Source organism: Harpia harpyja, chromosome 14 (assembly GCF_026419915.1).
Source record: "Harpia harpyja isolate bHarHar1 chromosome 14, bHarHar1 primary haplotype, whole genome shotgun sequence".
Taxonomy (NCBI): Eukaryota; Metazoa; Chordata; class Aves; order Accipitriformes; family Accipitridae; genus Harpia; species Harpia harpyja.
Window position 1 is genome coordinate 28964372 of NC_068953.1, and position 27399 is coordinate 28991770.

The following is a 27399-nucleotide window of genomic DNA, read 5'->3' on the forward strand; positions in this document are numbered from 1 at the left end:
CGACTTATCAAACCTGCAGGTTTACTTCCATTTTTTACATACCTCAATGCCAGAAAAACACAATGCACAGTCTTATCCACACAGAAAAAGTAATACAGCTTTTTATGCTGAAAAACTACTAGTGGGACTCTATAGGAGATAACTACCTTTCCAATATTTAGAAACCATCAGGCAATGTCATATATGAGCTACTTGCAAGTACAGGAAAACCTCAAGATAGTGCCATCTATTAGACAAGTTGATTCTCTGGGGTCCTTACAGGATGAGAAGGGGTTGGGAATACATAGCAGAAAGTAATATAACACAACAGGAGATTTCATCTATGTTTAGCAAAACATACTGCATGATATTGCCATGTTGCACTTCCACCAATTTTCCTACCAAAGTATTTGTTTCCTTAAAAATACCTGAAAACACTTGGGGTAAGGGCAGAGAATCTGACAAAACACTTGAAATATAGATCCTGTACAATCACTTATCTGTTGACTCCAAAATGTCCAGAACTCCAAGTTGCCCATGGCACAGAGCAGTAAAACAGTGGCACCTCCTGGTAGCTAGGGTTTGCGTCCAAAACACTGTTAACCTGCCAGTTCAGAAAGGTCAGTACATACTCTGACTGGCCTCTGGTTGCCTGTTGAAAGTAAACTTCTTGGTGTTAATTGGATTATGTGCTCTCTTCCTTTTAGTCTACTTCTACGTGCCTTATTTCCCATTCCCTGGAAACAGGTTAATCCTTCAAGATCTAGTAAGTCAAAGAAAAGTAAAAGTAAATGGGAACACCACAGAAGATGAAGATACTCACTAAAGGATTTTCAGTACAGAACTAGATGAAAGAATATTCCTTTGTATAATTATTTAGGCAGCTATATTTCATTTTAGAGACAACTGGATGATGGATCAAGATCAGAGGGATTCCAAGAACTGAATAGCTGAGGTTCTCAAGGGCCTAGTCCTGAACTGGTCAGGCAGTTGGACGAGATGATTGTTGTAGCTCCCTTCCAACTGAAATACTCCATTCTGTTCTAAGCGCCCCACATCAGCCAGAACAGCAGTGTAGCATGCCCTCTTGTTACACACCAACAGCCACGCCATACAAAACAGCCTCATTATATAGATCAGGGCTGCAACCACTTTCAATTCAGCAATTATGTCAAACTTCCCAAACTCCCAACTCCTTCTCAATACTATAGCAAATTGTGTGTTATGTTAGCATTGGACTTTAAAAAAAAATGCTATTGCTGTCAACTACAAATAACCCCAAAATCTCTTGTGATGCCTAAAAACAAATCCCCCAATCTGGCAGTATTCCAAAAAGATTATCAGATAATGTGAGCTGGCACACAGAATGCTGTTCAAAAGATCTAAAGTGTACTCTTTCACTCTTTTTATACCTCCAAGATGCAGGACATTTAAATCACCAATGGAGTCAAGACTTCTGCAATGTTAGATTCTTCATCACTGTTCAGATGCAAAGAGAAACAATTAAAATAGAACCCAGTTCCTAATGCACAGAAACACTGCTACATGTGGTAGCAAAGAATGTTTAACAAGTACCAAGCTTTTTTTTTTTTTAAATTAAACTGAATTTTATTGAACTACAAGAAATGCAAAGATGGTGGTAGATTAAGAAAAATATTGACTGGGCAACCTAAAAATAAAGACTGACACAGGTACAATTCCCTGCAAACTCCTTTATGTGATGTTACCGTAAAGCGTTTTGAATCTGCGTATTGACAGCTTAACATACACTATTCATACAGTGAAAATGGTTATAAAGAACATTACATGAACAATAGAAGGCATTATTGTCTTTTGCTGTTGTTTTTAAACACTAGGACATTGAACATCTCATTGCTGAAATGGTTTAAACGCATAGGCCACAAACAGATACTTCTATTATAGTTCATATGATTACAAAAGTCCAATTGCCTAACACAACTCTGATTTACCAGCAGGGAAATAGTTTGCTGGAAATTATTCCACTATAAATCAGTCTTCATTTATATAAACTGTCTTGAAGTGCCAAGTAAACATTAAAGTATGCAGAACATTAAGTATATTTACAGGTTCAGTGCACTTTAAATTCCTCAGTAAGAGGGTACTGAAACAGCAACAAAAAAAGGAGCTTTGCTTATGTGATTATACTTGTGATAACACAAGTGGCTTAACTTAAAAAAAAAAAAGAGGAAAAAAAAGAAAAAAGAAAAAAAACCTATCAGCACATTAACATTCTTATGGTGATTTCATGAACATTTACCAAAACATTAGCAAAGTAACAGAATACTTTATTTTCCTTTACAACCAGTGCTTATCAGGTGAGAATCAATAACGCTGAAATATAACAAAAAATTTCCTTGTTAACATTAAACACAAAGGAGAGAATTCCACTGTAGAATCCATTTATACCATGTCTGAACCATGCATACAATCTTTGATGTTTTTAAATAAAAAACATGACCAGTTATAAATAATATTAAACAGTATTAAAGTTTTCATTTAGCATCTAAATAAATTAAGATTGCTGGATTTTCAAGACTGTGAAGTTATTTCAGGAAGAAAAGGAGACAATCTAGACAGACACATTTATCATGTATCCTGCTCTGATTCAGATCTCTTATGCCTTACTGCAGTTTCTAGCCACAGACACACAATACAGCCCCATCTGCGCAAGTCAAAGGTTTGAAGAGTCATACTGAGGCTATAAATAATTAGAAGTAAAAATAAATGAAAGTTTCCTCCATGTGAATTTTCATGAACAGAGGTATTGGCCAGATTAAATTTATAGGATTGACTGGAGAGCAATGAACATGTTGACTAGATGGTAGTTGGCTAGTGGACACGTCCACAGCCAACTACCTTCAGCTCAGCCAGACTTGATCCACATGAAACCTATCTTTGGACATGCACAAAAATTCAGTGACTGTCACAGACCCCTAAGGAAAGGGAACGTGACTGAAACATGAGGCAGGAAGACCTGCAGACAGGAACTAATCTGCAGGGCCTTAGATCATTCCCCAGCAGGTGCTTCCATATGATTTTGCATGCCTGCCTCCTATCAAAAACCTATTTAGATGTTACCACTTAAATGGTAAATATCAAAGATCACGGGAAGGGCGTTGCTCACTAAAAATCTTTTAACTGTTTTCAAAACATGCATTCTTTGCCACATAAGTTACTTTATACAACCACCAATACAGGTCTTGTTGCCAGCAATACTTAAAAATAGCTTTAGAAAAATTATCAAAATAAAATTAGATGGTCCTGATAACTGATCAAGTCTGACATCACAATGGAGATATGTTTTCTTTAAAATCATATTTAAGTAGTTGCTATGAAGAATAATTGTTGGCATCTATAAAAGCTGCATAATAAAAATAAATACTTTCAGTCATTTACAACAAAATTAGGAAATATACATTTCACTTAAACAGGTAACAATACTTTAATGGATTACTTGTTAGTCACTGTACAGTCCTGAGCATGTTTTTGCAGGCATAATTTAGGTTACCATTCTTCCCCCACAAGTCCACATGACATATGCCAGCTGGAAGAAAACTTTTAATACTTTTGAGAAACAGTATCTTAATTTAGCTTTGGTAATTATCTGTGCAACTGTAAAAATCTTTGATTTGCTTTTCACACACCACGCAGATTAAGGCAGGCACTGCTGTTACTATGCTTCCTCCATCACCTTTTGACACTGATAAAGCAAACCATCTGGAAGGGCAGAACAAGGCGATCTGAACCACAAAGCCAGCATCCCTGAGTGAGTACGACAGTGCAGCAGACAGGGCACAGATGGAAGTAGCTGGCATGCCAGTATTCCCTCGTTACCTTAAAACAACAGAGGCCACAAAAAAAAAAAAAAAAAAAGAACAATTACCAAGTAACAATAGTTACAGTATGGGTCACAAAAAAATCTATCCTTCTCTCAAACTTCATTTCTGTTGTTTTCTTCTACTCTTACCCCTGCTCCTCTAACATGTCAACAAAAATCATGCCTCCTGCATGCAATCACAGCTTCATATTTGTCATACAGCTTCATTCCCTTTCTTTGTCCTGTCCAAAACTCTTTACAGTGCAACAGTTTGCTCCCTTGTAAAATCTACTGTTTGCTGTACACTTGTACCTTTACATCAATCTTCACATAGACCCCTGAGTAAGGCAAATAAAGTCCATAGGACAACGCTCCTGTGTTTATTATGCTCCTAAACATTCCCTGCCTGAAACTGTAAGATACCTGCTTCCATGCACTTATTTTCCTGGGACAAATTATAGGTTGTAAGCAACCTTACAGTATACTTTCACTCACCTATGATGTCAACTATATGGAGCTTCAGCTTCTGTTGCAGTGTACTCAGAGCTGCTGAAAGGGAATCTTGAGAAGATGACATTTTTATATTCTGTTTCACATCATTGGAAAGGGACAACCACAGCTTCCCAAAGTCTTCTGTAGTCATTTCCATTGGCCTAAAAGTAAGTGCACCACACATCTTAGCAAAATAAGATACATTATTCAGAATATATTTGGTCTCCCAAAAAATCCTATCTGGAAGCAAACGGACAACAGAGTGAGCAACGAGCAAATACAGATTAGTTTAAACAAACCCCTCCTCTTCCCAGCTTAACATTTAAAAAAAGTTTCTATTCCTTGTTTTAGATTTCTAAATTTAAGAAAAATACATTATTCTATGTAAATAGAAGACCAAAGTGAATGGCCTTGAGATATCTGCCCATTGAAAGACATGGAACAAGTTCAATGAGAGGTAGACTTTATTATGGAAAACAAGGTGGATTTCACTATAAAACACAAAAGTCTACTGGAAAAAGAACACTTGCTTTTTCTACTGCTAAAATAAATGCAGTGTTCAAAAATAAAAAGAATAAGCTTTCTTCTTCCCCTGCAAAAGTTGTCATCCTTTTCATATAATGTATGGGTCTCTGTACTCAAATCACTTATTTCAGTTTGACATGTTTATATTACACCATGTTTTAAAACAGCAAGCCCTTCTGTTCACTCAGTTCTGTTAGCCTCCTCAAAAACGCATTCTGTAGTTCAAGACTATTCTAACCTGCAGCTACTGTCAATATTCTCACTGTTTGTACTTCTTCCTGGTACTTTGCCACTTTTTTCTAAGTGTAAAAATAACCATTTACTATCTTTAACAGTCATCTCAATTAGATTAAATTTAGCTGCTCCAGATGAAGCCTTAATTTTCATAATCAATACCCAAATCATCCTGCCCTTGTTTAATACTTATTTGAGTACACGTGGTTTTAAAAACTACAGCTTATTTTATTTACCTGATGAAGTCCACCAATGATAAAGTTATTGCAAATTCAAGGCAAGTTTCCATCTCTGACTGGTAATTAACAGAGCCAGAAAGAATTCCCTGTGTACAGATTTTGTCCATCCACACACGTTTCTGGCAACGTTCCACATTTTGAGCTTCAATTACAGGAAACTGGTAGGTGGTACTCTCCAAAATCTATATAATTTTTTAAAAGGAATATAGAATATAAGTCTTGCTGTCAAGTTGTGTAAGTGGCTAAGATACAGGTATATAATTATGTAAGTGCCTTTTATTTCAATTGATTTTTCTTGGACTGTTTAGCAAGTGAACAGAGCTACCATTTCTCAGCTCTCATCAAGGATAAATCAATCATTAACATTACAAAAGTTCTATGACAATGAGAACATGAAAGAAATTGATCTCTTTCTGCCAGTTGGCTTTCCCTCCCGCCCCGAATAATTGCTCAGAGAGGCCAAGAACTGAGGACCAAGAACCTGAATTCAGTAGTTCAGTCCCAAAATAAAGTAATATACAAGAGCAAGCAACACTGCAACATACCCCAGGCTATACACTAAAAGCAAGAAGTTGAGAAATCACCTCTACTAACAAGCATAATTTCAAAATTACTCAGCAGTTCCTGGCCTCTCCAAACAAACTAGTAACACAGATTCTATCTGTGGTAGTGGCCTGTGTGGAAACTTATGTGAATTACAAGAAAAAAAATAAACATGAGATGCCCACTTTCTATCAATGCCATGACAGGTTTGATTCAAGCCAGAAATGGGAAGGAAGGAGACTTCATAACCAATTAGCAGTTCCTTGATTAAGTCAATTCTAAAAGAAACATTCTGCTTAATTCTCTTTATGCAGTTACCACTTGCTAAGCGTCTCCAAGGTTTCACAATTCTGTGCTTCTTTCAGCAAAATCTGTGGATAGTCATGCCGATAGGCAATTCCTAAATAGCTTTCCAATTACTTAAATGAAGTTTCAATCAAGTTTATCACATGCTTTTACCAACCATAGTTAAATCCCACATGTAGCCGATGTCAAAAAAAAACCTGCCCAACTCCTCTCCACCATCAACTGAATGCATGAGAACAAGAATGAAATATGACTGATGTCTTTGGGAAAAAAAACCCCAAACAACAAAACACCAAAACTTGAAGCAAGCTTACAGAAATTTTATGTGCAGGAAGAAACTGCATCACATCTGCCTATCAGATAAATACGAACAAATGCACAAGCCCAATAGTCACATCCAGACAAAACAAGTTACACAGTGATTTCTTTGGCAACTCAAGTCATACCATTCTGAGTATGACTGGTTAGGTTTGCATTCAGTCTTAAACACCAGGCAGAAGCTGAATTCAGAATTGAAAAATCATATATATTTGTTATACAGAGGCAAGCAGTAGGAAATTAAATCAAGGTGAATTAAAAAAGTGAGATGCTAACTTTTATACCAAATGACACCAAGTTTAGTATCAAGATTTCTTTCACTACCCTTCAGGATGTGTGTAATAGCCTTACCACAGGTTTTAAGGAAACGCTTGGGGAAACAGGCATGGCTATTACATTAAACCAAATACTGCACACTTAAATGCAAGCGAAAAGCAAGAAGTTCCAAGTGAATTTGAAATATAATGGAAACAAAGTTTCTTACCTGAAAATGTTCTGCTTCTTCAAACACTAAGTTCACAGCATTAAGTGCAGAAGTGGTTTTATTTGAAACAAAGACAATGAGCAACAGAGAGTCATCTGTCCACACCTTACATAAATACAGAGCTAAGGCATCACTCTGACAAAGTTCCACTACTTCAGAGTGAGTGAGCTCTTCTAGCTCTTCTGATAAGCAAGGGACCAACGGTGTTTTACTGGCACTTTCACATTGAGCATTTCGAGAAGGCTGAAAAATTTCAATATTACTGTCAGCAAACAAAGACGACTGTGACAGCCTACTATCCGGAAGTCTGTCGTCCAGCCCAGACTTTTTTAGGGACTGAGGTGTTTCAAATGCCAAATTATCTTCTACAATATCTGAAGAACACAGGGAGGCTTTCCTTAACCTTGTGCATATATTTGCCTCACAGTCTTCCATGTTAATAGGTACCGTATCAAGTAAGGGACCAAAATCTGAAGCAGCACTATTTTGGAAGTCTGATGCCTCCTCACTACTTTGAGTTTCATTTATCTTTGATTTTCTTTTGAACTTCTGAGTAGCTGTGTCTGCTTTCCCCATCTGAAAAGGAAAAAGAAAAAAAAAGGGGGGTGGGGAAGTTCCTAGCAACCAGCTGTGTTACTGTTAACAGCATGAAACGTAGTGAGCAAGGACAAATAATAAGCAAGGAATCAATTCAGATGACAAACACAAATAGATTCCAAACATTTGAATGAATCCAGTAACGGGCTTTTGTTATATTTCTCACAGGGTATCGGATTAGCCTATAATGCAAGAATGACTCCAGCTTCTCTAAAACATAAACTGAAAGCTATTAAAAAGCAAGCACAGGTAAACATTTTCTGGTTAAACCAGTGATAAATGCCAAGATTTGAGCTGGTTAATATAATAATGCCAGTCTTAAAAAGATTACATAACAGTGAATTCTTTAATGTTCTGTATATTAGCATACATAAATAAAAAATGGTCTTGACACAAGGCGTCAAACTCTAGCCTTACTGCCAAATGAATGCCAACAGCTCTGGAAAGTTGGGTCAAGGAACAGTTGTTAGGGAAAACTGAGACTAAAACTTGAAGTGCAACATGTAAACAGGAAGTTCTAGTTACTGAATCAGATCTGCTCCAGAGGTTGTTTCATCAAGTAATACCCAATCCATTTCAGGTTCTTAACAAATTATCACACTACAAAAGTAACTTTCAATAGTTTTTCAATGACTCGGTGTTTTTTCCCTCATTTTACCACAACACTAATTTGATCTCCATTTGCATATAAATATCTGTACTTGTAAATAAGGCAATATATAAAGTTTAAACTGCTAAGTCTCAAAAGAACCACTTACCAGACTTACACCAGCATTTGATCCTAGCCCAATAAACAAAGTTGATGCTAACTGCTGCTTCTCTTTGTCTTCCTCAGAGAGGCTGGCAACTTGATCAGACCGCAATGCAGGAGGATCACCCACCTGTCCTGCTAATAAGCTGCCACAAGAAACAGTTTGTGGCTCATTTTCCTTCCCTACTTTATTTTCTTTCTTTGGAAGATAGCCTTCTTTTCCCCATAGCCTGCGTACTCCCTCAAGTTTCAGAGTATTTGTCCTAAAAAGGCAAACAAAACAAAGCAGTATCAACCATATGAACATCACATTCATAAAAACATGACAACACTCTAAACACCATTCACAACTTTGGTACTTTGATATACACAGTGAGTAGTAGAATATAAATGAACACTTTTGCATCTGCATGAAGTTCTATGTTAGCAATGTCATTCATTACTTTTAAAACACCCTGCAAATGCAAACTTGGACTAGGCTATGTAGTCCTAAGTATAGACCTATACTAAGTCAGCATTAGACACTTGCAGCCAGTAGTAGACTGTGTTTGCCAACTCCATCCAGAGTTTCAGATTACATTTATAATGTATTTGAATACTTTTTTTAAGTGAATACAAGCAACATGGTATCTATCTTTCTCCCTGGGAGAAAGGTTCTGGGAATCTCTAAGTATATTTAAATAGTACTATAGCTGATTCCTTAAAAAATAATTTAAGTTAATGTAAGAGACTGAAAATTAGAATAGACCTAGAAAGCATTTTTATTTCTTATGAAAAGCATTCATGTTCTCAGACAGCCTGAACTCTAGCAGAAGTTGATTGAACAGACACAGGCTAAATGCTGCAAGTCCTACACCTAAAAGCCTCACTCAAATTTCTTACACAAACTGGTTAAAGAATCTGAAAAAGCTTCCAACATTTCCTGCATACTAATTTACCAGAGTATAAATGAAGTTATTTGTATGAAACTATGGATATTGAACTTATTTGTAGTGTTTTAAATTTCAGGAGTATCTTACACTGTGAATCTTAGCCTCACTTTTATCTAAAAAAAAGTTTCCTTAAAAGGTACGTTATTGTAAGCCCATAAAAAGTAAGCGTAGCCTGTAAGGAAAAGAAAGAAGCCAGAGAAAAAAATACTTAAATCATGTAATCATCAGGTAATCCTGTACCAATTTTACTGCATTAACTATAACTTGATTTGTAGTTTGTGAAGAAAGTGGAAGAACAGTCTAACTGCCTTAGCTTTTTTTCTAGTTATTTCAAAGAAAATGTCATCTGAATTTCTTCTGACATGATAGAGGTTTCCAAGTTCAACTGTACTCTTTTTAGTTCCACATAATGAAAAAACAAAGACACGTGATACTAACAAGAACAGAAGCTTAAATGTACTTCATTTCAAACACAAATTAACTCACTCTTTATGCCCTGTCTCAGCACTATTACCAGATGTATCAGAACCAAAAGATAAACCAGTGGGGGACTGTCTGCCGGTGACGCCAGATGAGGACACACTTGAAACAAATGACAATCCATAAGGTTCAAAATTCAGAGCTGCAAGACAGACAGAATCTTAAAATTACAATGAGGCATAAAGAGGTAAGAAAGAAATCCGTTTTCTGAAAAGATATATGCTGTACTGCTGCCCTTCTCAGGTTTCCCATTCAGGATCCTATTCTCATTAAAAATGGATGTTTCTGTTCTCAAATAGTTTTTTTTTTAGACACACTGAGGATTTATCTAAAACACGTATTCATTTGGTATTTGGTTTTAAATACTGAAATTAAACAGAAATAGTGACTTTACAGCATATCACTAAAACATCTGCCAATGCTTAGTATTTGTAGACAGAAGTACTATATTGGATCTAAATAAGTGAGCTTTTCCATTTGTTCATGACCCTAAATAACATTTTGAGTCCACAGCATTACGTCCATATATCACTGCCTGCTTTGCAAACATAATTGACACCTTGGGTGATAAATCACTTTCATTAAGACTTGCAAATCAGGATTCAGAACCAGCCACCTTAACTATGCTTTACGAATCGAAATGTAGTTTGAATGGCTTCTAAAAATTGTTTTGGACTATAACATGAACAGTCATTGTTACATGCGAAGCAGAGCGCACTCTCCTTTGCAGCCCTGGAACTATCAAGGGGTACAGTCCCTTTCCCTCATTTCCACCTCAGCCTTACACTTTCTTCTTCCCAGCAAAATGAAGGAGCAGGGCAAAGCTGTTGGGCATCTGGGATGAGAGGTCTCCTGATAAAGGAGGAGGCAGTGCTAAGGAAGTGTCCTGTCCCATAAAGAAGCAAGAAGGAACAGAGATCCAAGGGGCTTTGTGATAAACAGCATCCACAAAGATATTCAAACTCTACCAACCTGTAAATTTAGTCATCTATAAACAAAGAATTTCAGTAAACTCAGTGGACTCCCTTTCTAGAATATTTCTGAATATTCTACCTCACCTGTATCTTACCTCCTAGAACATTTATGAGCCAGTGGAAGATGCTAATCAGTACTTGTGATTAACTAAGAAAAAAACAGCAATTCATAATTCGGTTCCTACAATGGCTTTCCTGCAAAATTGTAAGAACACTGCAAACACCAGAGTGCTAAATGGATGTTCTTCAGCAGTACAGACCACTAATTTCATTCTCAACACCTCAGTATGAAGCACTATTAGGAGCTCAATCTGACATACAGTAGATTGTATCCCTCAACAGGCTTTACATGCATGGAAAAAACAGTACAGAATATTCAGTTTGAACATATTTGACCTTGTTAATTTCTCCACCAAAATTTTGAATTTTCTAGCAGGCTTAAAGTGGAGGCTGTAGCTGTAATACTCAATTTATAATTATCTCAGAAAAGTGTTAAATTCTGACAAGCTACACACGCAAGCAAATGGACAATATTATTTATTGTATGCATTAACCTGCACAGTCAAAATCGTCTTTTAAAAATAAGAATTTAATTGTAGATAATGCAGTGTACAAGACTAATTTTTCTAATTCCTCAACAGTAAAGCTGAAGAATGCTTTAGAAAAGCTTTCCAACCTCAAAGAGAATCCTTCAGAAGCATCTAAAAGAAATCCTTATGTGACTGCCTATAATAAACGAGTATTTCTATGGCAAAAAAAAAATTAAAAATGCATTATAGCTAAAGTTTTGGGGTATTTTTTAATAAATAAAAGTACATACTGCTGTCTTATCTGTACCTACACTAGGTAAGAAACCTAAGATTTGTGTCATAAAATAAGTTCACAACAGTTATTATTGCAAATTATAATTCCACAGTCAAGACTAAGTGCTCAGTATAGTAAAGTTAGGAACCCTTCGCTTTCACTTTCATAATCCCCATAAATTTCAAATCCCATAGAGCAGCAGAGATTGTAGTGAAACATTCTCATCTGCAGAACAGCAACCTATGATAAATGAACAGTTACATATACCAGCTAGACAGATATGGAACTAAAATCTAAGTTGAACTTAGCCAAGTCTACAGACAAGAGACGTATTAAGATTAAGATAACATTACTTTAAGAAATAATATTAACTGTACACTTAGATTTTTTTTATTACTACTTATCAGGTAATGTACCAGCTATTTAATAAATGCAGTAAACTAACAGTCACCTTTTTCCTGAGAAAGTTTCTCCTCTTGTCTCTGGTGATGAGGCTTATACGGTGCTGCACCACGACCAAGTCCCTCAGCCACAAATCCATCCAGAAAAGATAAGGAAGCATCTACCTACACAGAATTAAGAAAAGTGAGAAAGCAATAAAAATATTTTCTATACATGAGCCTGATGTTACCAAAGAATATTGTGTCTCATCAGCGAATCAGGATCTTCTGTCTCACATCTACTAGCAAAGCTGCTGTATTAACAGAAATTAAGCAAGTATGTTGAAATGGACTTTGAGCTAGAGGTTTATAACTTAACTCCTCCACTATTGATTTTTTTTCTCTAAACAAGAAAGAAAAAAAAAAAAGCAGAGTGAAGTTTTCACAAAATAGTTGATCCTAACGTTATATGAAAATACTGAATTCAAAAACCTTAGCAATATCAATACTATTTTCCATCATTTATTATGGACATTTCAGTGTAAAGATCAGTAGTTTGTAAACAGCAGGCAAACCCTTTGAATAAAAAAGCAGTACCATAGCACTAAAGCAGGCCTAACTTGTCTTTTGAAAAAAAAACCAAAAAAATAAATCAGTGTATGAAATCATAATTTTGTTAAAAGCTACTCCAGCTTACTAACTTGTCGTGGTTTAACCCCAGCCAGCAACTAAACACCACGCAGCTGCTCACTCACTCCCCCCCCACCCAGTGGGATGGGGGAGAAAATGGGGAAAAGAAGCAAAACCCGTGGGTTGAGATAAGAACGGTTTAATAGAACAGAAAAGAAGAAACTAATAATGATAACACTAATAAAATGACAACAACAATAATAAAAGGATTGGAATGTACAAATGATGCGCAGTGCAATTGCTCACCAACTGCCAACCGACACCCAGCCAGTCCCTGAGCAGCGATTCCCCGCCCCCACTTCCCAGTTCCTATACTGGATGGGACGTCACATGGTATGGAATACACCGTTGGCCAGTTTGGGTCAGCTGCCCTGGCTGTGTCCTGTGCCAACTTCTTGTGCCCCTCCAGCTTTCTCACTGGCTGGGCATGAGAAGCTGAAAAATCCTTGACTTTAGTCTAAACACTACTGAGCAACAACTGAAAACATCAGTGTGTTATCAACATTCGTCTCATACAGAACTCAAAACATAGCACTGTACCAGCTACTAGGAAGACAGTTAACTCTATCCCAGCTGAAACCAGGACATAACTAAACACCATGGTTCTTTATCTTTCAGTACAGAACATTACGATTCATCACATATGCCTGAAAAAGTATGTTTCTGAAAACTCACTTTAAGCAGACTAAAGACTGGCACCAGTATTATTCATTCTGAAAACACTTTTTTACCAAAATATTCAACCCTTTCAAACTACAAAGAGGTTCATGAAGAACACACATTACAGATGTCTTACCACCATGTCATTGCAACTACCATCGAATGGAAGCAAGTTTCTCATCAGTGCTTTGTCTTCACACAAATGCTTCAATTCAAAGGCATATTGTCTCATGCAGGTATCTAGGGAGTTGCTGAATTCCTGGATTAGTTTGTCAACTATTTTCGAACAGGAGGTATGTGATGCTATCTTGGTGACTGCAGCCATTATCCACATTTTAGTTTCAGAAGTAATAACAGTCTTCTTCAGCAGGCTGTGTAGCTTTGTCAAAATAACTTCTGGATGAACATCTGTAACAAGGCTGGAATATTCACCCAACACCTATTCACAAAGAGCAGACAAACTATGCATGTAGTCACACAGAGCAGTACGTTCAGTTTTGAAATTAGAATGTAGTACTAAATAACAACACAATAAAATCCACCTCACATTCAAGAAACTTATTTAAACATGTTCTAAAATAATTCTTTACCATTTTGTCTTTTAAACGCCAAAGGCTTGAAACCATCTTTGCGTTTACCTCAGCAGACTCCAACTTTTAGCTTCTTAAAAAAAAAAAAAAAAAAAACAAACAGCTGTCTTCAAAAGAAAGCTAAACGTAGTAATTAGGCCCTTACAAAACACGATGTGCTCATACCACAGCCTCTTCCTTGGGTGGAAGCTGAAGCTTACCCAAGTACCAGACAATACTAGCATAGCACTTGAGCAGTCACCTGCAAGGCTAAAAATGCAATTCACAACCACATCTGGCCTAATTCTGATGAAGACAGAAAAGCTCTCAGCATGCAGTCAGATTCATGTGGCTACTAAGTCATTCCAATCATCACCTGCCTTAAAGGGAGCAAGTCAGCTTTTCCACAAACTATGAGAAGCTAAGAAGTCCTCAGGCACCAAGAGAGGCCACTACAAATAGATTTCAGCATATTATCTTGGCTTCATGTAAAAATAGAATATTCATGACTAAAAATAAAACAGTTAAAAAACATGACCACCTTTGACAGTTTCCTCGTATCTGTGTATTCAATTTTGACCGTGTGTCTACCTTACCCAACTCATAACTTGAAGGAATTTCTGTGGATACAATGCATCTTCCTCTTCAAGTAATGCTAAATAAGACTGTACTGCATACATCCGTAGCTGATCATCTTCTTTTCTGTCATCAAATCCTAGACAGAAAACAATACCATACTTTGCCTGAAACGCAAATAACATCTCCCAGCAAATATTTCAAAGTGCGTTTTAAGAAAAAAAGCCAGATGATTAAGGAACACATCTAATTCTTCAGAGCATTCAGGGAGTTACTCACCTTCAGCCAACAGCCTCAGAAAGTTGTTTGGGATATCAGGATGCACGACATCACCTCCAACTGAAAACACGGCATTCATTGTTTGGATGAACCACTCATTGTCAGGGGCATATGTGTCCAGACATTAAGGAATTAAGTGCTAAGGCGTAACTTTTTCTTTTTCTGTGTGCTTCCTAAGGAAACAAATTTTCCACAAATAAGCTACCCATCTTGCTCTCCCCAGTAAGTTGGGGGCCTGATGGTCAAATATCAGCTCAATCTAACTGAAGAGGAAATATTCCTGTATCTTTTATAAAGTGTTTCCTGTAAACTTCATGAAAACTGGTGGTCAGGTAGAGAAGTCTTAAGTTACTGCCCTGTTGAAAAAGCCTGCACATGAACTTAACAGCTATCCATTACATGCAATTTGCTGGCTTGTCAATCAATACATCTTAAGTTGTGCATGAATAAATGTTAAGAGTGAAAAATAAGAGTTTAAGTAGACTTCATATAGTAGGAACAGACATGTTCACACAAGCATTTGGCTCTGGAAACCTGTCCTGCTGTATTTTAAGTTCACACTTGTTCTGTGCTAGCTTTCCAGCATAATCTTTTGAGTTCATTTACCCAGAATCACTTGATCAATGATAGACTAGCTGTTCTTTTCAGGAGTGTTTTGTTATTTTACTGAAATTTACTGTTAATTTACTGAAAAATAACAAACATTTTGAAGTACTCCACAGAAAGCAAAATTGCTTTTTTTATACATTTAAAATTTGATCAGCCTTTGCTGACTTCAGAAGTTAGCTTCTGCCTTCCCTCAAATAAATCCTGAAAATGCACACTTACTGAATGGAATTTTTCAACAGTACAGAAACATGAATATTATTGTCTTATTTTTGCATACTGCATGACAACACACCTTTTTTTTGTACACTACTCTGTGCCAAGCAGTGTACAGGTAGGATAGTAAAGTAGCTCTCTGTTATAAAGAGCTTACAACTCAAATTATCAGACAATACACACAGAAAATCAGGCAGTGACAACTCGAACAGGAATATCCACCATATGCCAAATCCCTAATCATCACTTCCATTTTTTGGCATAGTTAAAGAATCTTTTCTTTATTTCTATGAGTGTGTTATTCTTAAAATCCATATACCAATGAAGAGTTCTCTGATAGGAAGATCACTCCCACAATTACAGAACAGCACTCAATGTAGCACTGCAGCATCTCTCTCCATACAGTGGTGTAAGACTTCAAAGTTTTAATTTAAAATCACAAGCTTTTAATGTTAAACTCCAAAACCAAAATAAAGTATTTTGAGTGCCATTACTTTCTCTCAGTGAAATACAAGAAACACTGTGGTCATTTTTGTATGCATTTTCTTTTGCATATTTTTTTTTTTGCATTTGAAAGAGTAGAAAGCACAGCTGTAACACTTCCTACTTCAAAAGATCATGAAAGATGCTTTGAAAGGTACAAATGCTACATTTGCCTGAGCTCTGACTCCAAAGTTTCAAAAAATAAAAGGATATTTCTCAGCTAGTTCAGAAAAATAAAAGGATATTTCTCAGCTAGTTCAGAAAAATAAAAGGATATTTCTCAGCTAGTTCTGCTATTTTGCCAACCAAGTTGATGATAGCATATTCTTCTTTGCTTTCTTTTAAGTAGTCAAGCATCTTCTGAACTATGACAATTACATTCTGTCCATTTGTAATTCTATAAAGAAGCTCCAAAGTCTGAAAGAGAAAGCAAAAAAATATATTTAATTGGCTCTGATGACTCAAAAAAAGGAAGCAGGCAAACAGAAACACTTTGGTATGATGCCAAATTGAGCAACTGTCTTTATTTGGCAAGTCTTAAATGAAATACACCGCTTATCTACACAGCTTGTCACATTAGTGTTGTTTGCAACTGCTCTCACAATAACCGAGACATAATATGCTTTTTACACTACTAAGTTCAGAAAACCTACCACCCATCTTAAAAATTAACTTAATTTTTGATGTTTAAAAATTAACTGACCTCCCTTTTAATAATGGGATCTGGATGGTCCAGACATTCAATTATTGTCATCTGGTGCTGAAGTGCCAGATTAGGATCCTGCTGGATAACATAGGTCAGAGCCTTTAAACCTAGAATATAAGTGATTGGAAGTGATATAAGAGAATGTATACTACTATGACCAAATTAAAAACATCTTAATGAAATCAGGCATCCTTACCTAAGTATTTCAAATTAATTTTGGGTGACAAAACAAATTTTCCAATGCACTTGGCAGCCTTTTCAAGTAGTTCAGATTTGGGATAAATTGTATAAATTGTTTGGACACATTCAAACAAGATGGCTACAGGGGGGGTAGAAAAAAAAAAGACATAATTAATGTGTATTAAATAATTCTATAATGCAAAAATTTTTAACAAGCAAACAAGCTCACTGACTGCATCAAGAAACTGCAGTGCTGTCCCACCCCCACTGGATCCAACTGCAGAGTACCTACTGACATAAGTAAAAACAGGATGAAAGACTATCTCCTTTAGCATGTACATATTTTTTATTAGCCTTTGCCATTGTGCATACAACTTTGTCTTTATAGTTCTTCCAACCTTGAAGTCTCCTATAGTTGCTCAAGGGACGGGACTAGGATGATCTTTACAAAGCCAATGTGCAACTATAAAGGATTTCAGACAAAATATTTTTCAGTAATTAATATTTCTTAGGTACTACCAGCAGCTAAATCATCCCAAGAACATTCTTATTAAAAAAAAACAAAAAACCCCTTTGTATAGTTGTTTGAGAAAAAGCTAGAAGTAAACTGAAGAGACAAAAAGTAATTAATCCTTTGTGGCAGCAATTCGGGCAAAGATTCAGACCGAGTTAACTGGCATTTAAAATCATGATGTAGTTTTCAGCTGTTCTTGTAATTCAGTCCCTAACCAAACCATCCAATAGACAACCACCTACTCTTCTTAAGCACTACAAAACTAAATCTGAGAAAGACTACCACTACAAGAAGCAAGAAACATGCAATAACCAAGGACTTTATGTAAGAGAGCAATTACTCCGAATTACGTTTTACTTTTGTCTGGTATCATCAACTAAAATTTTAGGAAAAGCTTATCATATGTGAATGTAAACTACACACCTAAATTCTATGTCCTTCTATAAATCATAAGGTGCCAAAGTGGGCAGTATTTTAAGTGCTTAAAACAAATTGAATGTTTAACTCTTAGCAAGTGCAAATTGTCTGTGTTATAAGGCAACCCACCTCCCAGTATCTTCTATGTTCTTGCCTAAAAGAATAGAAGCAATAAACCAAATACACTAAACATCTGGCAGATGCTTCCTCATGTATTATTTGCTAAAAGAGAATACTTCACCAAAGCTCTTCTTTTGAGTGCAAGTGAAGCTTACACAATGCTTTACAAAATACTTATCAACTAGGCATTAGACATCTAGAGCTTTGGGCTGTGTTCCTTTTCTTTTTTCCCCCAGTGTTGTTTTAAAAAAGCCTCAATATTCTTTCCATTCCATTAGCGTAGTTACTTTGGCAACATCTATGGGACTTATACTTTAACAATAAAATAATCGGGGGGGGGGGGGGGCGTGTAGGTTTTTTTAATAGTGAAACAGATCTTAATATAGGGTTTCTAGAACATCAGATTTGGGTGTTTGGGGAGGTATTAAGACCTGGGGAAGGGGAAGGCAAAGAAAAATCCAAATAAATTGCTCAACTTTTTATTAGAAAAAACTTAACAGTGCAATTATTCCTTTTGCTTTGTTCTAGCAACAAATACAGCTTTCTCTACTAAGAATGTAATGAAATTAACATAGCCTTCTACCATGCTCTAGAAATTTTAACTTGACATGTGTGCCAAAAACATCTTTTCACAGGCATCACTATCACTGAACACTAGAGTTGTAATTTTTATTAACTGTGGCTAGAGGAGAAGTCCTACACAGCTGTAAAGAACTGATGCTGCCACTCTTGCACACTTTTTATTGCCTTTCTCAGGGCAGTGAAAAGAAGATCTAAGCATTTCTAATAAACAGAGCTGTATCATTAGGATTTTTCTTTTATTGTTTATTTCCACTTAAGCAATGTTCAGTAAGAGCTTTCATGAAGGTGACTTTCTGTATTTAAGGGCAAGGACAATGCAAGCAGGATAGAGGCTTTTGAATCAAGATGAATTCCCAATAAATAAAAATGTTTTACTTCAATAATAAAAAACTGCGCTGTACAGCAATGTATCACTTGTTTTACAATTTACTAGTTGGACACTTAAGAACACAGTTGTTGTTTATTAAGAATATAATTAGATTTTCCAAAAGTACTGCATAAGTATTTTAGCACAGTCAACTACTCACATTTTCATTCTTTCCAATTACAGATAATTACATAAAATAACCTCACCCACCATATGTAATATTATGATTTATCTCTGCTCTTCTTAAAGATTCATCTAGAACATCATACATCAATTCACTTGTCCTGTTTAACAAGAATAATTTAAAATTATTTGCAGCACTAACAAGCATGTAGTCTTATTTTGCCAAACAACTCAAACACTAGTATTGAAATCTGTAACAAATCATTCATATCCACAGATTCACTTTAACATGGAAGAGCTCTATAACATGTTTCTAAATGGCATCCAACAAGATGTCTGCAGCTTTCGAAAGAAACATTTACCATATCACAAGAATAAAAACACTTCACTTGCTGCTTGTATAAAAAATAAAACATCAACAGGAAAAGGATCACAGACAACTAGCTCCTCACAAAATGACACCACTTTTTGAAATATCTTTACTCTGGATTTTCACACAGTTGTTTGGTAACCTAGTAACAGAAGTCCCAGCAAAAATATATTTCAATGTATTTCCACAATAATCAATTGTTTAGCCAATCCAGAAGCTAAGAAACTAATCTTGCAGTTTAAAGAGTATCTACTCACTGTATTGGTTAATAACAAATGTATACGAAGTTCAACACTGAAATCCTCATATAAAAAAAAACCAAAACAATAAGTTGTCTATGACATACAGGTCATGACTGTATTTTTTGTACCTTCAAAATATTAATTACAGAGAAAGATCTGGTTACCTTGGATCATCTTTTCCTAACAGCCCCAATATTCTTAAAAGCTGAATTTGTAACCATGGTGCTGGCACACTGTGATAGTTGAAGTCAATAGGGAGCTTCCCTCCCACTACCTGCTTTAGGATGGTTACAAAACTCCCAGTCAAGTCCTTGTATCCAGATGAGTTTTCCTACATAATCAAAAAGAAATACAATTCAAATATTTCAATACAGCACCTCAGAAGTAAAAATAATCCACAACTTGAGTAAGATCAAAATATCTACACTAACAGTTTCATTTCTTTAAATCAAACTTGTGCTCTCACCCCACAACACCTGTAAGCTCTTCACTTTAAACCCATGCTATTTTCTTGCACATTTGCAAAGGGAGTGAATGTAACTTGAAGGCAACAGTAAAAAAAAAAATTTACAAGCAAATTTCAGCAAACACTTTAACACACGATAGAAGTTAGATCCTCTAGCTAACTATGCCAATGATGCTGAGCATTCAGATCATGCAAAAAATGGATCTGTCAATCTAAATGGAGAGTTAGCACAAACATAATACAGATATCCATGATGACATAAATTAACCTTTCTAACAATTACAAGTAAGTTTTTTCTGCAAAACTTCTGTACAATACACTGTGTATTTAAAATTAAAAAATATATATATACATACATATATATATATATATAAACACCTCCTAAGTTCAGTTGTGCTTCTAATTCTTTGCCTACCTTAATCATTTGAAGATAAATATGCAAAGAAGCTGCCATGACTCCAGCATCCCTGTCACATAAGGCTTTCCGGAACTTATCATGAATATGCTGAACTTGATTAGGAGCAATGAGATAGAATTTATATAAAGCTTGAACAGCTTTTCTTCGGATGATTTCCCTGAAGAGAAATGAGATTTACACAAAACAAAATGAAGCTGCTTGTGTATTTTAAGTACTTGACTTAACAAAACAACTTGCACTTTTTATTTCTACAGCAACGTGAAATTATGTGGCCAGCCATCAGAACACCATGATTTGGAGAGAGATGTGAACCCATGTTTTACATATTTGATAACAAATGACTTTGGAAATACCATATAAATGAGGGAGTGACAAAGCAAACTTAAAAGCGTAGTAGGGCTTGATGTCAGATTGATGAGTCAAAAGAATGGCCACCAAATACACAATGAAATTGGCCACTGCTAATCTATTGTGGTCACATGTGCAGCTCCAAAAAATACCTGTCTAGAAGTTACTGAGTCAGTTCATTCTGCAGTTCACTTTGTAATCTACACAACACTTATAATGTTATCCTCTGTGTATGGGATATTATAAATTAAGAATCAAACAACTCAAGGGTATTGATATCTGCAGATACACTTTTATCAACAAAGTTTCTATAGAGAGCTTTATTAAAAAAAAAAGTATCAGTGAAGTACTTCAAGGATCCTAATCTGTTTCTCCACCTACTCTACAAACAATTCTTCATCCACGTATTTATTAAAAGGACTCCAGCAGATAAATTCAATTACATTTACCTATCAAAACTGGTTAATACCTATCCAATACTCAGTCAAGACTGAAAATAAATCAGACAAGAATCCAAGAGAAAAACTAGGAGAGGAACAATTTCTGAAGGTAATGATTAGAAAGACCAATTCAGAGAAAAAACACCAGTTTACTAAAACTACCTACAAAATTATGTCATTCAACCATACAAGGCCACTTGAAATTCTGTAAACGAATACGTACTTAGAATGCTGGAGCTTGTCTTCTATTAGGGGAAGAACAGCTGGAATCATCTCCCGTGGAAAGATCTGGCTGACAATGGTTAATGCCATGCACACCTCTACTAGATTAGTGCTCTGTAAGTCCTGTTACAATCATTGAAATAAAAGTTATTTTTTATTTAGAATTTTAAATTCTGCACAGACATACCCTAAATCTTTCACAAGCAGGCTGGATCTAGCCCACCTACACAGCCCACCTACAGCAAGCATCCTGCTGCCAGCCATCCTGTTTTCTGCTTGTGTTTGAGAAGTGTCAGCTCTCACTGAGCTAATCGGGTTCTTTTCTTCTCTTACACAGGAAGAAGGAACAAGCAGCTCCTCACACTCATGTTATAGAACTACATTTGTATTTTAAACGTATGCGAGATTAACACATAGAGCTACAATCAATGTTTGTTTACTGAAAGAGTTTGATGATTGCAAAACTATGCTGAGTCCCCAGTTGGACCAGTGGGATGAGTCACTTCTCATGGAATTCAACAGTATTCTCTAGTGCCTTTGATCTAGCCCAAAGAATTAAAAAAAAAGAAAAAAGAGCAAGCTCAATAATACTGCCAATTACATATTTGTACACTAAAATAAGACATTACCTACTCCCTAAGAAGCGAATGCGAATTACACATAATGTTCTACAAAAGAAACAATAAAAATTCACAGTCTGTCCCAAATACAGTTAAAAAGAGTAGATATAGCTCACTGTAACCTTAAATGAAAAAAGGATGGATGAATTCATAAAATAGAAGAACAAATGAAACATGTAAGATTTCCAGCTGACATCATCACTTGCTCTGGCCATTTGCCCCAGATAAGTTTTAGTCCTCATTTTGGTTTAGTTCTTTGTGGACTCTCATTTTTCACTTCTTTCTATAACCTCACTAGTTTCAAGTCAGACTTTTAAAGATCATAAAACAGTTTTCAATCACAACAACAAAATAAGCATCACTTTCAGTCTATAATTTAGGTGACTTTGGCCTACTGTAATATAAAAATAATCATTATGCAGAAAGTTATAGTAAGTCACAATTCCTCCATGTAAGAGGCAGTAATACAGAAGATGACACCTATGAAATATTATTAGGTAATAGATTTGCAGAGTCACTCCAAAGCATATTTCCATTTTCTATCAAAATTACCAGAAGAACTCAAAGAAGCCAACAGATACCTGCTGTCAGCTAAAAGCAAAAGTTTACATTGATAATATGCATGCATGGCTGCTCCTGGAGTTGAGAATGTATATAACTGGTACATTTTATAAAGGAAATTTTATGGTATATCTCCTTTGAAAAAATTTTAAAATATGGCTTCAACAGTAGGATTGCCAAGATTAAATTAAAAAGCCAGGGAAAGCCATTTCAAATTTTGATTGCTAACCAGAAAAACAGCAACTTTAAGAGAGCAAGACAGAACTAATGACTACATAGCTTAGATGTTGTGCGACACAAAATGGGAAGAATTGGTCCAAGTTTAGTTTACCTCCAGACCTCCAAAAACACTGTACCTTCACAACTGTGTTCACAAGTAGAAGTAGCAGTTCATGATTTTCATGTAGAAATAAAGAAACTGCCAAATAACCTATAAAAGAAAGCAGCCTCCATTACTACTTTCAAGCGATAAGCAACTCCAAGACAGAAAACTTAAGACTGTAATACAAGAAGAGTTAATTCAAACAATTACAAAAAAACAACAAAAAACCTCACTGTTGGATGACAGTTGCTCATGTTTTAAATATCAAGATTTTCTTTTATTTCCAGGCAAACCAGTTATATTTAAGTTGCAGTAAAGCTCAACAAATAACGGCTAAGAATTCATAAGCTGTGAGAAATAAGAGACATTACAATACTGTTATAGCTAAAGAGCAGCCAAGAGCACCATGAGAAATCACTTCCTGGAAAACTAGTATCTTCTCTGCAGGGAGAAAAGTATATTACTTCTAGACTACAAAATACAAATGCACTTTCTTATATCTGTTTCTCTTTTTTAAAAAAATAAAGTTCCATTTCAAATAAATTTTATGTTCAACTCGGAAGACAGAAGAGTAAATTCACCACCCTATGCCAAAAACTCCCTTGTTATTTCTTAACAAGGAAGAAACAATTCCAGAACCCCAGAAAAGAAGCCTGCCAGAAACCTTTTTCTTCAAGACCTCCCTTCCTTTTAAACTAAGAGACTTAAAGTGGGGGGGTGGGGAGGGTGTGCCACAACTCATGACAATATTTGTATTACAGAGATGGATCTTAAAAAAGGTCTTGGCTCATTCAGAGCTTAAGGATCAAAATGAACAACTTAGATACAAATAACTGTATTGTCTCGGCTATCAGATTGATTTATCTGCTTCTGAAACTATGGGTTTGATCAGGTTAGCACACCTGCAAAAATGTAGTTCGCTCTCATTCACTGAGGCTCACATTTGGTGAAAGAGTAACATATCTTGATTGGATCAATTGACAATTCCTTAATACAAACTTTAGTATATTGCACCAAGAACAGACAAGGTTGTTCTCATATATCACATATAACTGCAGAACAACAACAAAAAAAAACCCACAAAACCCACACACATACTCTTGATAACATCCTTTTAGCAAATCAAAGCTTAAGGGCGCTTTGTGTCCAGAGAACTTTAAGCCACCTACATTTTAAAAAAAAAAAAAAAAAAAAAAAAAGCACTGCTTCACCAAAGCCTTCTCAAAAAGAGCCCTAGTAGGGAAAGGTCTCAAACTGATCAATATCAAGACACATTGGTTCTTGACACTTACAGAGGTCACAAAGTTTTCTTCAAAACAGTTTACCACCTGCCCTCCCAGGTTTGGTGAAGATAGATTTTCTTAATCCCTACCAGAGCACCTGTGCAGTGGCTTTCATTACTCAGGGATAAAGCAACTTTAAATCATCACTTGTAACGCATTCTCTCAGAAACTCCAATACTTAAGTGTTCAAACAAAGGATATCAAACAAGCATATCCCACAAGACATTGCCTTCCTTCTGTGAATGCGGACATAGCATTGCTTGGAGTTAAACCATTTTCTCCACAAACAGGAAGAAATGTCTTCACTAAGCAGTTGAATCTGCAACTGCAAGAAAATTCTCCAGACAAGACAGGCCGACAGCTGCTTCAAACTGGCAGGCAAGGAAATCACAACGGCATGAAATTTCAAAGAAATCTGGACCAGCCTTTCAGATCTCCTCAGGAACTTCTGCACCTGTGCTATAAGGATCTCCCTATTTGCCTCATTTCCTACAACTGTTTCTAAACTAAAAAAATCCTACAAGCACCAAAACAGAAAATATTTGTCTGACAAATGTCTGACATTAACATGGTTGTCTAATCTTGTACTAGAGTACTTGAAAAAGAAACCAGATCCTGACAGAAACTCCTTTTCAGCTTGATGTGTTTTTTAACAAAATTTCTTGTAAATTACTTGGTTATTGGTGCCACAATTCAAAGCAATGAAAGGACAGCTGATGATTTAAAATAATTTCCCCTGCCTTCTGTGCCACAAGCACATACAGAGCAGCTCATAAACTAGAGGAGTGAGATACTAGGAAACAAGAACAAGAAAGTAGAAGAACATTTTAAGTATTTTTACATGAATTATAAATCCTAAGAAACTTTAAAAATACAGTTTGAGAATATTATTAAGGCTACAGTTCCATGCACATACCAACTCTTTTCTCCAACAGATTTCCTTGCTGGGCAAGCTTGATTGCATGGATATATCCAAAGGAAGACTCGTACCCTAGCATTTCACAATAGATGAGTCTCACCATACATTCTTTCATCAGTCTCTGGAATACCAAAAATAAATTAATGAGAATTCCAAGTCAGCCATGTTTTATGCTCTTCTTCACTGCTCTAATGAAGTAGAGGACTTCATCAGATAGAAACGTATGTGCATTCACACACGTTTTCTAAAATCAGGGTACTCATAATTTTTCCTTTGCTATGAACCTCTTCTGTGAATCAATATGAATTTTTGACCATAAAAGCAGAACTCCCCACATACTACCCTTAAAGATGTTAGCTTATTTTGATTAGCAAGCATGTGATCAACAGTAGATTAATCATGACTAACATAAAAAAAAAATTATCTGAAGCATTAGATGATCACACTGCTAATACAAATTATTTTTTACCAATCGCTACACTGACCTGGGATGGGTTTTCACTATGTGTGAGGCAAAACTTTATTTCTCCCTTCAAAAATTCTCATTCACGGGACTGAGACATGCATTAACTAACTCACACCAGAATACGTCAACTCCTGCAACTTAGACATGAGCAACAGTGCATACAACAAAGCACAGCTTCTTACACAGCACAAATTAATTGTAAGAACAACGTCAGCCTGCAGAGAACATTATTTGACAGAAGCAGTTCATCACCTAGCTTTTTTGTCCGCGTCATTTCAGAAACTACAGCACGACAGTCTCTGGGCGCCATATTATTACAATTTGTTCACATCAAGCAGAATCACAGCGTCCTCACTATTTTAACCGTGCTGCAAAACCACAGACATCAGTACCCTGTAATGCTGATGATTAAGCACCTATAATGCAGATAACCTGTACGCTCCAGCCGGCAAAGAGTGAGAACACGGTTTCTCTTCGCCTTTGGTCTGCTGTTGCCACAGCCTGTAACCACTAAGAGAACTTACAAGTGTTGTGGTGGGGGCCGAAACTGTTGCTTTCAAACTGGTTAGTTCCTGCTGGATTAATTTTTCTTCCTCCTAGAAAAATTAAGCTTAATTTTAATCTCGCACAGAATTTGGAGGCAAGCAAAAGTCAGCGACGACACCTTAACTTAACAGAGCTCCAGAGCCTTCTCAAAACCAGCGTACACCTCAGCCGCGGCAGTGACACCGGACCGGCTGGTTTCAAGCACAGGCGGCGATACTTTGCGGCCGTGCTCTCCCACGCCATGCCCCCCGCGGAGCAGCCTCACGCGGCCCTCCGTCCACACGCGCTGCCACGAGGTTTATCGCCGGGCTCCGGAGCTCGGCACCGGCTGAGGGGAGACGCCGGCGCCCCGCCGCCGCCGCGCCCGGGGCCCACAGCGCAGGGCACCGCACCGCCCAACCGGACGGCGCCGGCACCTCGGGGAGGCCGGGGGGGGCGGGAAGGGAGAGAAGTAAGGCCCGGCCCCCGCCCGCTTCGAGGCGGCGGGAGGAGCGGGAGCCCCGGCCCGGCCCGCCCCGGGGGGGGGCGCCGCCCGCAGCCCGTACATGCTTGGAGGTGAGCGCCGTGATGCTCCGGATGAGGCTCCCGAGCCGGGAGGTGGCCGAAACCCTGCCAGGGCCGCCGGCGCCCCCCGGCCCAACGCCCGGGTCGTGCTGCCCCAGCAGCCCGGGCAGCACGCTCAGCGTCCGCTCCACCACGTCGCTCATGGCGGCTCACGCCGCGGCCCGCTCTCCCCGCCGCCACCCGGAAGGGAGGGGCCCCGCCGGGCCGCGGCCCTCTCCGCCCTCACGCGCACTTCCGGGACCTTGCCTGCCCGGCGGCAGGGGGCGCTGCAGCGCCGCGCCGCGCCCCGCCCCGCCCCGCTCCGCCCCGCCCCCAGCGGGCCCGCGGCCTGAGGGAGCCGGGTCGCCGTGATGGCGCCGCGCCGTGAGGGGCGGGCAGGAGCCTCTGGGGGGCGGCCGCGGCTGTGCGAGAGGCGTTCCCTCAGTCCCCGGCCTCGCCTGCCCGCCGCTGCCCTCCTCCCAACGCGGGCAGCGGGCCCGAGATAGCAGCGGCTGAGCCGGAAGGTGGAGCCGAAACACAGCGTTTAGAGCGGGTCAGCCCGGCGGGGGGGTTGACGGCAAGCCCTGCCCGGCCTCCAGGGGTTGCTGCCCGCGGCCTGCCGGTCACAGATCGCATCGAGATAAGAGCAGACGCCGCCCTGAGGGAGCG

The 27399-nt window shown here is 37.6% G+C and overlaps 1 protein-coding gene across 6 annotated transcripts; it reads right to left on the reverse strand.

Annotated features, from left to right (window-relative positions):
- Nucleotides 1–1559: 1559 nt before the first annotated feature.
- Nucleotides 1560–26942, reverse strand: AP4E1 (adaptor related protein complex 4 subunit epsilon 1). 6 transcript variants are annotated; one of them, XM_052807602.1, is made up of 21 exons: nucleotides 26733–26942; nucleotides 26166–26237; nucleotides 25173–25296; nucleotides 23008–23081; nucleotides 21472–21593; nucleotides 20458–20617; nucleotides 19741–19907; nucleotides 19052–19125; nucleotides 16858–16980; nucleotides 16659–16768; nucleotides 16229–16372; nucleotides 14651–14759; nucleotides 14392–14510; nucleotides 13366–13665; nucleotides 11948–12062; nucleotides 9725–9860; nucleotides 8314–8569; nucleotides 6959–7534; nucleotides 5305–5489; nucleotides 4313–4470; nucleotides 1560–3834 (listed from the first exon to the last, which is right to left on the reverse strand). In XM_052807602.1, the coding sequence occupies exons 1-21, from the start codon at nucleotides 26892–26894 to the stop codon at nucleotides 3674–3676; spliced, it is 3447 nt and encodes a 1148-aa protein (XP_052663562.1). In that variant the 5' UTR covers nucleotides 26895–26942; the 3' UTR covers nucleotides 1560–3673. The 6 variants fall into 6 exon arrangements, with proteins under 6 accessions (XP_052663562.1, XP_052663561.1, XP_052663563.1 ...); XM_052807601.1 differs by having other exon boundaries at nucleotides 13363–13665; nucleotides 26733–26941; XM_052807603.1 differs by lacking the exon at nucleotides 16858–16980 and having other exon boundaries at nucleotides 13363–13665; nucleotides 26733–26941.
- Nucleotides 26943–27399: the final 457 nt, after the last annotated feature.

Excerpts from the sequence above, each read along its gene's own strand:
- AP4E1 (XM_052807601.1), bottom strand. The coding sequence starts at position 26,894 with ATGAGCGACGTGGTGGAGCGGACGCTGAGCGTGCTGCCCGGGCTGCTG. Across the intron at positions 19,126-19,740 it reads TTAGGAAAAGATGATCCAAG|GACAAGTGAATTGATGTATG; the intron begins GTAACCAGATCT and ends CTTGTTAAACAG. Across the intron at positions 4,471-5,304 it reads TCATTGGTGGACTTCATCAG|GCCAATGGAAATGACTACAG; the intron begins GTAAATAAAATA and ends ACTTACTTTTAG.